At 32.2% G+C, this 13,175-nt stretch overlaps 1 protein-coding gene across 8 annotated transcripts; it reads right to left on the minus strand.

The window, feature by feature from the left end:
• Positions 1-1,293: 1,293 nt before the first annotated feature.
• On the minus strand, positions 1,294-12,539 carry LOC131643261 (uncharacterized). Of its 8 annotated transcripts, none has more exons than XM_058913414.1 (27): positions 12,367-12,539; positions 11,063-11,194; positions 10,843-10,977; positions 10,522-10,671; positions 10,309-10,383; positions 9,988-10,128; positions 9,808-9,900; positions 9,539-9,631; positions 9,327-9,461; positions 8,317-8,457; positions 8,103-8,237; positions 7,736-7,876; positions 7,522-7,629; positions 7,230-7,370; positions 7,017-7,151; positions 6,204-6,344; positions 5,629-5,763; positions 5,310-5,450; positions 5,090-5,224; positions 4,071-4,211; positions 3,477-3,608; positions 3,152-3,384; positions 2,831-3,049; positions 2,632-2,721; positions 2,266-2,370; positions 1,707-2,003; positions 1,294-1,628 (listed from the first exon to the last, which is right to left on the minus strand). In XM_058913414.1, the coding sequence occupies exons 2-27, from the start codon at positions 11,187-11,189 to the stop codon at positions 1,539-1,541; spliced, it is 3,609 nt and encodes a 1,202-aa protein (XP_058769397.1). In that variant the 5' UTR covers positions 11,190-11,194; positions 12,367-12,539; the 3' UTR covers positions 1,294-1,538. The 8 variants fall into 8 exon arrangements, with proteins under 8 accessions (XP_058769397.1, XP_058769395.1, XP_058769396.1 ...); XM_058913412.1 differs by having other exon boundaries at positions 10,309-10,443; XM_058913413.1 differs by having other exon boundaries at positions 7,522-7,593; positions 10,309-10,446.
• Between the last annotated feature and the right edge of the window lie 636 nt (positions 12,540-13,175).

The raw sequence follows: 13,175 nt of genomic DNA on the forward strand, positions 1-13,175 counted from the left end.
CTTTAATCAACCTTGGTAACAGAAACTCACTTATATTCACATGGTCTCTATACAAGTAAAAAATTGACCAAAAAATAAGCAAGAATCTGAATTGATTTCACAGAAACTCACTTATTTTCACATGGGTCTATGTACAACAATATTAACAATATTAATGTTGTGGTTGTAGCAATACTCTCAACCACATCAACAGGCAAATGTAAAACGGTTAATAACAAATGAAATCACAGCATAGAGATATCACATTCAAACTGCCACAACAACCACGATGCTGTAGATTTTAGTCAACATTACCACAGTTTATGAAACACACAACTACAATTTTCTTCTGCAGAAAAATGCTACTCCAACTTCAGTTTGAAATTACAAAACAAACTACCAATGCATTTAACTCATTTTCATGGATTTAAAAAAGAACATCAACATCACAGACTAATATACGAAGCATAAGAACATGAACAAAAAAGAACATGTAAAGCAGTGAGAATATGAGGTGCAAAGCATAGTAGATCTAAGTAGGAACGAGTCACAGTTAACTCGGACACGAAGAGAGTACTTGAGAAGAATACTGAGTGAGAAGAGCAAGTTCGGAAGCCCTCACTAGAAGGAGAAAGCGAACGATTGATAAGCTTCTGAGAGGAGAGTGTGAGATGTGAATCTCACAGAAGACCCACCATGAGATAAAAGTGAGCGAGATCCGAGCGCGATAGAAAGATAACGATGGAATTTACAATTTTATTAAATTAAGTGGAATTGTAAATTCTCCAAAATTAGTCATTGTAAAATATCAAATAAAATTCCATTAATTTAAAAGTTCTGTCATTTATTTATCCAAACAAGAGATTTTGATGAAATCATTCCCTCATTAAATTACATTACCTCACTAAAATACTTCATCCGAATACACTCTTAAAATTATTTGGGTTCGAGTTACATTCACTAAGCCAAATAATACTCTCATAATGAGCAACTCTTTTGGGTGAGAAACTACTGCAAGTATTTAGCGACCTTCCGCAGTAACACACATGGATAAAGAAAAAAATCCTGTACTTCCAATAGATAAAAAGATTTATACTTCAAAATTTATTACACTAAAGTTCATTTTCAAATATGCTCCTAGTCTAATATTTACGTGACAATATTTTTTCACTTAAATTAATATTTTTCAATTAAATTTCAAGTATCAAACCATGACAAATAGAAATAGAAATTCTTATTAATATGGTTATGCATCATCCATAAAAGATTAAAAAAAAAAAAAATAGAAAAAATCCAGCAGAAAGCATCATAACATACACTACTAAAACAAATACTAAATTAATGAAACATATTTACTAACATCTCTTTCAACACAAGTTACTGTTATATGAAATCAAGTTACAGGCAGTGAAAACCTTTCACCAAAAGATTCAACTTATACATAAAACATTGCTGTCAAACTCCAACTCCTATTCCTTATGAATCCATCAGTATTAATCAGGTAAATAATAACTTAGAAAATCTAGGATGCCAGCAAGTTTATAATTGAACAATTTCACTCAATAGCTGTCACTTGAATAGCTGTCACTTGTAGTTTGCTGATAGTTACCAGAGGAATCATCTGGTGTACTTGGAGCAGCAGCAGGTACCTGAGTGAAAATCAGTATTATCAATATTTCATACGATAGCTAAATTTCTTTAAAAAGTTGAGCTTTAGGAATTCATACCTCTTGAGCTATAGCTTGCAAAACATCATTAATTTGTTTGTCTGCTGAAAATCGTGTTTGAAGAACAGAAACAAGATTCCCAAGCAAATTTTCTAATTTGACGACCCTATTTTCTACATTAGGGTTTCGAGATAAAGTATTTGAAAGACGTGGAACCTTGCCTAAACAGCGCACAGATCCTCTCTTTTCAGGACCTCTTACTTTCGAGTATATGTCATTTGCCCAATTTGTAGAATCTTGAGGAATTTGAGGAGTTCGTGAACTTGAAGCCTCTACCATATGCTTCTTTAATTCACCCTGCACAAAATATAAGGCAAAACTGACTATGTGCAGTTCAACTATAACCCACAAGTACAACCATCAATGGTTTCAATCAATGGCAATTCAAGAATAATGCTAACACTCTCTTTTTGTTAAAATTCATGTATCCCACCAAATTTATACATCCCATATGATTTGATGGGGTCCATATGAATGTAGCCGATAAGTGTGTTTTTAAAAATATGTGTTAAGTGTGTTGTTAGCAGTACTCAGTAATTTAATCTATTGAAATTCTTACAATCACATCAGCTGCCTTCTCAGTCACAATACTCCCATCTTTACGAGTTCGAGTTTGAATATAAATTTCAGCTCGTGAAGGTTGTGCTCCATTAGCCTCGGTTGCCTAACATTAGTAATCAGTATAAAAATGTCAAATCCCATTCCCACTGAGAAATAATTATAAAATGAGAAATACTATAACACACTTTTGATTGGATTCTTCACAATTGAATGATTTTTAGAAAACGTTAATTTAGTCTATCACTTCTAAATAATTGTGCCCACGTTTTCAGTAATAAACAAAACCTTAGAAAAATGTCCAAAAGAAACAATAAAATACTCATACAAATAACATAAAGAAACAATCATGAAATAAATATACCACCTCATGAATGAACCTTGGAAGACTCTTCGTTCCCATGCAGTGTATATCCTCATATTTTGAGCGATTCCTTTTGTTGATGTTGCTTATTTTCTTTAATCAGGAAATTTAAAATAAAAAAAAGAAAAGAAAGTCAATGACAAACAAACATGTATTACATAATTGCTGTATAAAGTAAAGGTTAATGACATCGTACACGTACCTGTCCTTTCTGGGAACACCAATGATGTACTAAAGCACGATATTGAGAAGGATCAACTCTTCTATCAGGGATGTTGGCAGCCATTTCTTCCTCGGTCTTGTTTTCATCGTATCCCTTTTCTTTCAAATCATGCTTGAATTGCCTCCACTTAGAACTCAAATTATCTTTTAGTATTTGCTTTGTTTGGTCCGTCAATGTAGGAACAAAATGAAACTTACTCTGTTGTTGAGATCGTTAGCAAATAAACAATTTGTAAGACACAGTAAAAAAGAATGTTATGGAAAGTGAAATCAAATAGAACTTAAAAGAATTAAACAAGACCTGTATCAAATCAAGCATATTAGTTATATTCAGCTCTGGCATGTCTTTCCAGCTTAGAATATTGATGGGAGCATATTGGTGCTTCCTTGCCAAGGAACCTATTGCATTTAAAAGTTTTTTTCCTTCCCACCCAATAGGATTGCCTAAAGAATCTACTTCAACACGTATGAATTCTCCATCAGGCAAATTCCACACATCCAACATTCGGGTATAACCTCTTACCCTCGTTTGACCTAAATCATGTATGGCTGATACGTTAATGAACTATACATCAAGCAAAGGGTATATACTTACATATTTGTTTTTAAAAAATCAATACAGTTACCTTTAGATAAACTTTGGCTCATTCTACCAACAGAACAAGTTTCTACTCGACTTTCCACTGGAATTTGTTGTACTGATGGTGATCGATCACTTTGGTGATTAAGACTTGCAACCATTAGATTCCCTCTGGTATCTGCTATGAAGAATTCAAAATAAAAAAGTATGAAATTTCAAGATAAAAGTAGGAAAAAAACTGTTAGGATAGAGGATAAGGAGGATTTAGTTAGGGAAGTTAGTCAGTCACTATCTTTGTCTCTAAACATAAGACCCTCTTGGGAGTTTCAGTTGTCCCTTTTATAACACCTCTTTCAAATTTTCAACTGCATTAATTAATTCTATACTGATATACTCTTAATTGTGTTACATGTTTTCTGCAATATGTAGTAAATACAACTATTATGAAAACATTAACTAATTATCTCTCCTATATTTTAGAGAAGAGCAAGTAATTGATTAAACAGAAAGTATCATGATGTATAACACATGTCTTCCTCTTCATGTGACATACTGACATGATACTATCTAATTAATCAATTAACTAACTAAGTCATTACCCTATATCCCAACAGAAACTGAGTCAGCAAAAATTTCACACCTCCAACAATTTGATCACACTCTTCATTTAGAGTGTGGTTGTTTCGGTTAACTTCAATAGAACTATCAATCAATTGCTTTTCAGCTTGTGATCTGCCACTTTTCGGAACAGCATTCGGCCTTTTGCGTCTCTCCATGGTATCTATTATATATAATCCAATATCAATTTATTTATTTATATCTACAAGTGGATTAAAAGATCAAAAAATTTATGGTGCAATTGATTACTATGATTGTGTAATCTAACCTAAATGATACACAAGTAAACATAAGAAAGTACTTACATATTTACAGTATTTTAGAAAAACACTACACCTGGGCTAGTTTGATTGTGTTTTGGATTTTGGTTCTTGAGAACAATTTCATAAATCAATTTTAAAAACTATTTAATAAACAAATAAAAAAAACTGCTTAGTATTTATGTTTTTGAAAACTTATTTATAAAATGAGGAAATAAAAGTAAGGATATAAATTTTAAAAAACATTTCATCAAACAGATTTTCTTCATTTGTAGTATTTAGAAATAGAAAACAGAATTTGAAAACACTATTCAAACAAGTTGTTACCTCTAGGGGTGTGCATGGTTGGTTATTTACAAAAACCAAACCATAACCATTTTAAAACCATTTAAATGATTTGGATTTATAACCATAACCACATTTTAATTAAAACTGGTTATAAAACCGGTTATAAATTTGGTTATGATTATATAACCGGTTTTTTAAAAAAATCCAGTTTTGAAAATTATTTTTTTTGAAAAATATTTTTTTCAAAAAAAAATTAATATTTTGAGAATTAAAATATTTGGATTTGGATAATAACCGGATTATAACCGAATCCAAAATAATTTAACCGGTTAATAACCATTTAATTATATCCGGATTATATAAATGGATAACCAAACCATTAATAACTAAACCGGTTAATAACCATTCAATTATATCCGGATATTTAAAAGTGGTTTAGGTTTGGTTATGGATTTGGACATCAAAACCGGATATTTTGCACACCCCTAGTTACCTCTAGGTAATCTTTTACTCATTCTATCAAAAGAAATTGGAGATTCCACATGACTTTCCACTTGTGCATGTTCTGATTGTGATTGATCATTTCGGTGGTTAAGACTTGCTCCCATTAGATTCCCTCGTGTACGTACTATAAATAATTCAAAACCAAAAAGCATGAAACTTCAATGCAAAAGAAGAAAGAAACTCAACAAAATATATTTTCAATTTCATACCTCCTCCTAGTTGTGCAGACTTTTCATGCATGTTATGGTTGTTTTGGCCGACTGCATTAAAGCTATCAATCAATTGCTCTTCAGCTTGTGCTTTGCCACTTTTTCTAACAGCATTCAATCTCCTGCGCTTCCCCGTGGTATCTGTTATGGATAATCCAATGTCAAACTATTTTTTTATTTTAACAAGTGGTTTAAAAAATAAAAAATTAGGATTGGTAAACAATTCTTTATAATAATCGTGTAACCCAACCTAAATGATACACATGTAACCATATAAGAAAATACTTGCACAATTATTTTTAATGAACACTACACTAACCTTTAGGTAATCTTTGACCCACTCTACCTAAAGAAATAGAAGTTTCCACTTGATTTTCCACTGGAACTTGTTGTTGAAATTGTGATCGGTGACTTTGGTGAGTAAGACTTGCTGCCATTAGATTCTCTCTTGTATCTACAATGAAAATTCAAAATCAAAATGTATGAAATTTCAAGACTAAAGTAGAAAGAAACTGTTAGGATATAAGATAAGGATTTAGTTTGAGAAGTTAGTTGGTTACTATCTTCATCCCTAAATATAGGAGTCTCTTGAGATTTTTCAATATCCCTTTTATAAGACCTCTTTCAAATTGTCAACTGTATGGATAATTTGTATACTAACATACTCTTTTAAATTATGAGTCATTTTTTTCTGCAATATGTAGCAAATAAAACTATTTTATCTCCTATATTGAGGGACAGAGGTAGTAATTGTTTAGTAAGAAAGTATCATGTATAACTCATGTCTTCCTCTATCCATGTATCAATCATGATACGTCTAACTAATCAATTAACTTGCTAACTAACTCATTATCCTATATCCTAAGAGAAACTGTGCCAGCAATAATTTTATACCTCCGACAAACTGGTCATACTCTTCATTTATATTGTGGTGGTTTCTGTTGACTTCAATCGAACTATTAATCAATTGCTTTTCAGCTTGTGATCTGCCACTTTTCTGAACAGCATTTGGTCTTTTGCGCCTCTCCATTGTATCTATTTTATATAATCCAATATCAATTAATTTTTTAATATCTACAAGTGCTTTAAAAGATAAAAAAAATTGTAGTGCAATTGATTAGTATGATTGTGTAATCAAACCTAAATGATACACAAGTAAACATAAGAAAGTACTGACATAATTACAGTATTTTAGAAAATAGAAATACACTACACCTGGGGCTAGTTTGATTTTGTTTTGGGTTTTGGTTCTTGAAAACTATTTTGTAAATCAATTTTTAAAACCTATTTTAGAGAACAAAATAAATAGATAAATAAAACTGTTTGGTAATCATGTTTTTAAAAACTTATTTATAAATGAGGAAATAAAAAAACTTGTTAGGTAACTTCTCTTAAAAATCATGTTTAAAAGTGAGGCTCCACATTCCACAATTCTATTTTCTTAATCCTAATATTTTTCTGTCACTTATTTAAATATACATATCACTAATGAAAAGTGGGAGTTCTCTGCATATTTACTAGTTTTTGACTAAAATATAGAAAACAAACATGCATTAGCCATTTTTCTTTTTAGCTTTTACAATGATAAAACATGAGTCAGTTTTATAAAAGAATTTTGAAAAGCATTTCATCATACAGAGTTTCTTCATTTATAGTATTTAGAAATAGAAAACATAATTTAAAAACACTAGTTAAACAGGCTGTTACCTTTAGGTAACCTTTTACTCGTTCTACTAAAAGAAATTGGAGAATCCACATGACTTCCTACTTGTACTTGTTCAGATTGTGATTGAACATTGTGGTGGTTAAGACTTGCCCCCATTAGATTCCCACTTGTAGAAACTATAAATAATTCAAAATCAAAAAGCGTGAAACATCAACCCAAAGAAGGAAAAAACTAAACAAAATATATTTTCATACCTCCTCCCAATTGTGCAGACTTTTCATATATATTGTGGTTGTTTTGGTTGACTGCATTAGAGCTATCAATCAATTGCTCTTCAGATTGTGCTTTGCCACTCTTTCTAACAGCATTCAATCTCCTGTGCTTCCCCATGGTATCTGTTTTAGATAAGCCAATGTCAAACTATTTTCTTTTTTTACTTGTGGTTTAAAAGATCAAAAAATTAGGGTTGATAAATGAAACATGAGCCAGTTTTGTAAAAGAATTTTGAAAACGGAATTTGAAAATACTATTCAAACAGGCTGTTACCTTTAGGTAATCTTTTACTCATTCTACCAAAAGAAATTGGAGATTCCACATGACTTCCCACTTGTACTTGTTCTGATTGTGATTGGTAATTTTGGTGGTTCAGACTTGCTATCATTAGATTTCCATTTGTAGAAACCATAAATAATTCAAAATCAAAAAGCATGAAACTTCAACATGAAAGAAGAAAGAAACTGAACAAAATAAATTTTCACACCTCCTCCCAATTGTGCAGACTTTTCATTTATATTGTGGCTGTTTTCGTTGACTGCATTAGAGCTGTCAATCAATTGCTCTTCAGCTTGTGCTATGCCACTTTTTCTAACAGTATTCAGTCTCCTGCGCTTCCCCATGGTATCTGTTATAGATAATAATGTCAAACTATTATTTTAATTTATTTCTAGTCGTTTAAAAGATCAAAAATTTAGGGTTGATAAACAATTCTTTACAATGATTATGTAACAAACATGCATTAGCCATTATGTTTTTTTTTTTTTCACTTTTAAAATAATAAAACATGAGTCAATTTTGTAAAAGAATTTTGAAAAACTGAATTTGAAAACACTATTCAAACAAGCTGTTACCTTTAGGTAGTCTTTTATTCATTCTACCAAAAGAAATTGGAGATTCCACGTGACTTCCCACTGGTACTTGTTCTGATTGTAATTGGTCACTTTGGTGGTTAAGACTTGCAATCTTTAGATTCCCTCTTGTAGATACTATAAATAACTCAATATCAAAAAGCATGAAACTTTCATCACAAAAGAAGAAAGAAACTGAGTAAAATATATTTCATACCTCCTCCCAATTGTGCAGACTTTTCATGTATACTGTAGTTGGTTTGGTGGACTACAGGAGAGCTATCAATTAATTGTTCTTCAGCTTGTGATTTGCCAATTTTTCTAACATCATTCAATCTGGTGCACCTCCCCATAGTATCTATTATAGATAACAGAGTCAAACTATTTTTAAATTTTTACAGTAGCTTAAAAGATCAAAAAATTAAGGTTGATGAACAATTCTTTATGTAAACAAACCTAAATGCAGAATTATTAGTCTCAAATAGCGGAGCGGAGCGGCTGACCCCAAAAATGAGACAGTGGGATAGCGGATAGCAGGATAACTTTTTAGACTAAGTATATAATAATCGACCTATATATTTAATGTAGATTAAAAAACTTTTTGCACTAATTATATGAATAATCTACATATATTTATTCCAGAATCAATATATTTTAAAAGAAAGGAAAAAAAACAATGATATGAAAGAAAAAACAACCTGAAAACGAATAGAAAAACAATGAATAAAGAGCAACAGGATAGAGAACAAAATAGAAAGTAGAAAACAGAAGAAGGGAAGAAGATAGAGAGAAGCTTGAAGCAGTTGAGGCGAAACAGGAGTTAGGGCAAGAGAAGCGGCAAGCAAAACGTGAGAAGCAGCGAACAGAAGAAACACCATGGAGAAAGGTGAAAACGCAAATGAGAGGAGAAAACACGACCGACTATAATAAATTTTTCAATTTTAAATTTTTTTAAGGTTAAAAGGTCTTTTCACACTCCAAAAAAGCCCTTAAAGCGGAAAATCGCTCCAGGGCGGGAAACGCTCAGCTCCCGCAACCCACTATCCCAGTTTTCTCGGCCGCTATCCAAAACTGAGATGCGCACCGCTCCTCCGTAGCAGAGGGTTGCTGCACTGGAAGAGAATCCTGGGATAGCGCCTGGAGCGGCCGCTATTAATAACTGCGGATACACATGTAAAAATATAGAAAAATACTTGCACATTTATTTGAAATAAACACTACACTTACCTTTAGGTAAACTTTTACCCATTCTACCAAAAGAAATAGGATATTCAGCATGGCTTCCCACTTGTATTTGCTGTTCTGGTTGTGATTCATGATTTTGGTGGCTCAGACTTCCTGCCACTAATTTCTCTCTTGTATCTAAAGGGTTCAAAATGAAAAAGTATGAAACTTCAAGACCAAAGAAGAAAGAAACATAGCAAATAAAAATTTCATACCTCCTACATTAGAGTTATCAATTAATTGCTCGTTAGTATGTGCTTTGCCACCTTTTTGAACAGCTTTAAACCTTATGTTCCTACCAGTGGTATCTATTATAGATAATCAAAAGTCAGGTCATTTTGTAATATCTTCAAATGGTTTAAAATATTAAAAAATAGGGTGATAAACAATTTAATACAATGATCGTGTAACCAAACCTAAATGATACATATGTAATTTCTAAACATACAGGAAAATACTTCATACTTAAAAAACACTACTCTACCTTTAGGTAAACTTCCCACTTGGAATTGTTGTTCTGACCTTGATTCATCATTTTGGTTATTCAAACTTACTACCATTAGATTGTTTTTTGTACCTATAGAATTCAAAATAAAAGTTAAAAAAAAGGGTGACACTTCAAGACAAGAGATGAAAGAATATGAGAACAATAAAAGTTGTATACCTCTTCCAATCTTAGCATACTTAACATTTATATTATGGTTGTTTTGGTTGACTGCATTTGAGCTGTTAATTAATTGCTCTTCAGCTTGTGCCTTGCCACTTTTTCGAGCACTCAACCTTGTCGTGCGTCTCACTATAGTATCTATTTTAGATAATCCAAAGTGAAATTAGTTTTAATTGCTACATGTGGTTTAAAATATGAAAAAGTTAGTTATGATAAACAGTTGATTACAATGGTTGTGTAACCAAACCTAAATAATTAACGTGTAAGCATACAGGAAAATACATCCACATTTATTTTTAAGAAAAACAACTCACTTACCTTCAGGTAAACTTTCACCCATTCTACCAAAAGAAATAGGATGCTCAACATGACTTCCCGTGTATATTTGCTGTTCTGATTGTGGCACATCATTTTGGCGAATCAGACTAGCTAGCATTAGATTCTCTCTTGTGTCTACTAAAAATAATTAAAAATCAAGAAGTATGAAAATCAAGATAAATGGAAGAAACTGAGCCAACAAAAATTCCACACCTGCTTCAAATTGTGCAAACTCTTTGGCTTTACTGTAACTGTACTTGTGTTGGTTGACTTCATTGGAGCTATCAAGTATTTGTTTCTCTTTAGCTTGTGAATTGCTACTATTTCGAACAGCACTCGACCTTTTGCGCCTCAAAATGGTGTCTATTATACATAATCCAAAGTCAAATTATTTTTTTTTAATTGCTATAAGAGGTTTAAGAGATAAACAAAAATGAGAATGATAAAAGAAAATTGTGTAATCTAATCTAATCTATACACACGTAAACAAAATGGAAGATACAAAATATTTATTTAAAAAAATGCTACAATTACCTTTAGGTAAACTACTACACATTCCATTGAAAGAAATATGAGATTCAACTTGACTTCCCACTTGTATTTGTTGTTCTGATTGTGGTTGGTAATTTTGGTGATTAAGGCTTGCAACCATTAGGTTTTCTCTTGTATCTAACACAAAGAATTGAAAAATTAAAACAACTATGAAGCATCAAGAGAAAGGATGAAAGAAACTTAGCCGGTAAAAATTCCGTACCAACTCCAAACTGTTCATACTCTTCATTTATGTTGTGGTTGACTTCATTAGAGCTATCAACTAATTGCTTATCAGTTTGTGGTTTGCCACTTTTTCGAACAATATTTAACCTTTTACGTTTAGCCATGGTATCTATAACAAAAATCCAAAGTCAAATTATTTTTTTATTTCTGCAGGAGGTTTATAAGAAGAAGAAAAAACTAAAGCTTATAAACAATTGATTACAGTGATAATCAAATAGTGTAAACTTCGCCTAAATGATACACATGTAAAAACATATCGGAAAATAAAAACAAATGATCACTTTTCACTACCATATATGTATAGTTATTTGCATTAGTTAGCAAAAACATCATGAACTAGTTTATCTATGTCATGACCAAACCTTCATTCTACTTATTATGTAGTTTAAGAATTTTGATAAACCCATTATGACGAAATGAGGTAAGGTGGAGGTGAGGGGCTTGGGTCATTGGGTGAACTCTATAGAATGGTTTTATGGTGGCTTTAACTGAGTAAAGAAGCTGGTTCTCTATCAGCAAGGGTGTTATCTTTCAGTTCAATTTTCTGTTTTCATCTCGCAAGGAGCTAATCTATAACCATCTGCATAATTCTTCGCTTAATTTTATGAGATTGCGACACTGTAACAGATACAATATATCTCAGAGGTAGCAAAAAAATCAATACTAATAGTATTCAATTTCACCCTTCCAATTACTGGTACCTATCAAATTTGAATAGCCAACATTTTTACCGTGTAAGGTCCAATTTGTTTTACAGAAACACCTTGTGATTTCTCTCTAAAACCTGGCATCATTTTCTATCTTTTACTTCTAAAATGCTTTTTGCTACTAACACAGTTTAGACACCTCAACATATTCTTCATCTTTACTCAATAAATCTGCAGGCGAGTGAGTATCCTACTTATACACATTGTTCAACTATAACTCATCAATTTTATTGGAAAAAAACAATCATTTATGTCATCGCGTTGATATAATCGGGCTTCGAACTTCTCAGCTACATAATGGAGCTGAAAATTTGACACTGAGAATTCTAAGACTATTATTCAAAATGTCACTGAAAAGAATACCAAATTGGACAATCCCTAACCCTGACATGTAATTTCAACCGCGCAGCTTTATTTACCGCGGAATCGCGGTGCGAAGTGGATTATGTTCTGCTGCGACGCTTTCATTGGTGCAGTGCCTTTGCAGGCCCCAAGTCGCGACGGAATCGCATCCTCAAGGGCGCACCAGAAGAGGGAGATGGAGGTGTTAAAGAAGAAGAAGATGAAGGAAAACCTGGAATTTCTCGCAGCCTTACTCCCTACAGCGACGATCGAGTTTGGCTGTGTTTTCCCGACGGATTTTTGATTTTGACGGAAAGTTGATTTCACTGTGACTCGAACTTTGTGAGAGCTGCTCAGTTTTGAGTTTAGTAAAGCATCATGGGCCTCTTCAAGAGTGACGACGAATTTTCATTTATGTCTTCTGATTTATGAGATACACAACACAAAGCATTTTTTTTTTTTTTTTTTGTCAAAATTTGGTTTTTTCCGGAGTTACATCTAAGTATTTTAAACTAGAAATATTGGGAAAAATTTCAACGGAACGTCTTAGCGCCAAAATATTTTGTACATATAGCTTTGGAATTATCTGATATACTTTAAACTAGCATGATCACTTCTCCATTGTTGTTTTTCTTCTTCAAAACTCACATTCAACAACCTAAAAATCATACATCATCAATATCATTTTTCACTCCAAAACTCAAACTTTTTTGTGCAACAAATCAAAGGAGCGAGAGAAGACTGAATTTCAGGTAAAGATTCATATTTGTTCATTACATTGCTCACATTAATCATCAAATTTTTGTAATTTTTGTAAGTTGCTTCCGTAGGTACAGTTATGGAACGTGTTAAAGATGAACATGTTCCGTAGGTACATCTCCGGAACATGTTTGTGTTGTTTTTTTACAACAGTTTTGTAATTTGGTGTTAATTTTGTTATTGTTTACAAATAGGTATGGGGCACCCCGATAATATCTCAAAAGAATTAGTTTCTACAAACGATGTTTCTCCGAATGTTCAAGGGGTTATCGTAAAGGCACA

This window comes from Vicia villosa, unplaced genomic scaffold (genome assembly GCF_029867415.1).
Source record: "Vicia villosa cultivar HV-30 ecotype Madison, WI unplaced genomic scaffold, Vvil1.0 scaffold8, whole genome shotgun sequence".
In the NCBI taxonomy this organism is placed as follows: domain Eukaryota; kingdom Viridiplantae; phylum Streptophyta; class Magnoliopsida; order Fabales; family Fabaceae; genus Vicia; species Vicia villosa.

Coding starts and splice junctions, on each gene's coding strand:
- LOC131643261 (XM_058913410.1), bottom strand. CDS start 11,189: ATGGCTAAACGTAAAAGGTTAAATATTGTTCGAAAAAGTGGCAAACCA. Junction 2,004..2,265: donor AGAAGGCAGCTGATGTGATT/GTAAGAATTTCA, acceptor TATTTTGTGCAG/GGTGAATTAAAGAAGCATAT. Junction 1,629..1,706: donor TGCAAGCTATAGCTCAAGAG/GTATGAATTCCT, acceptor ATTTTCACTCAG/GTACCTGCTGCTGCTCCAAG.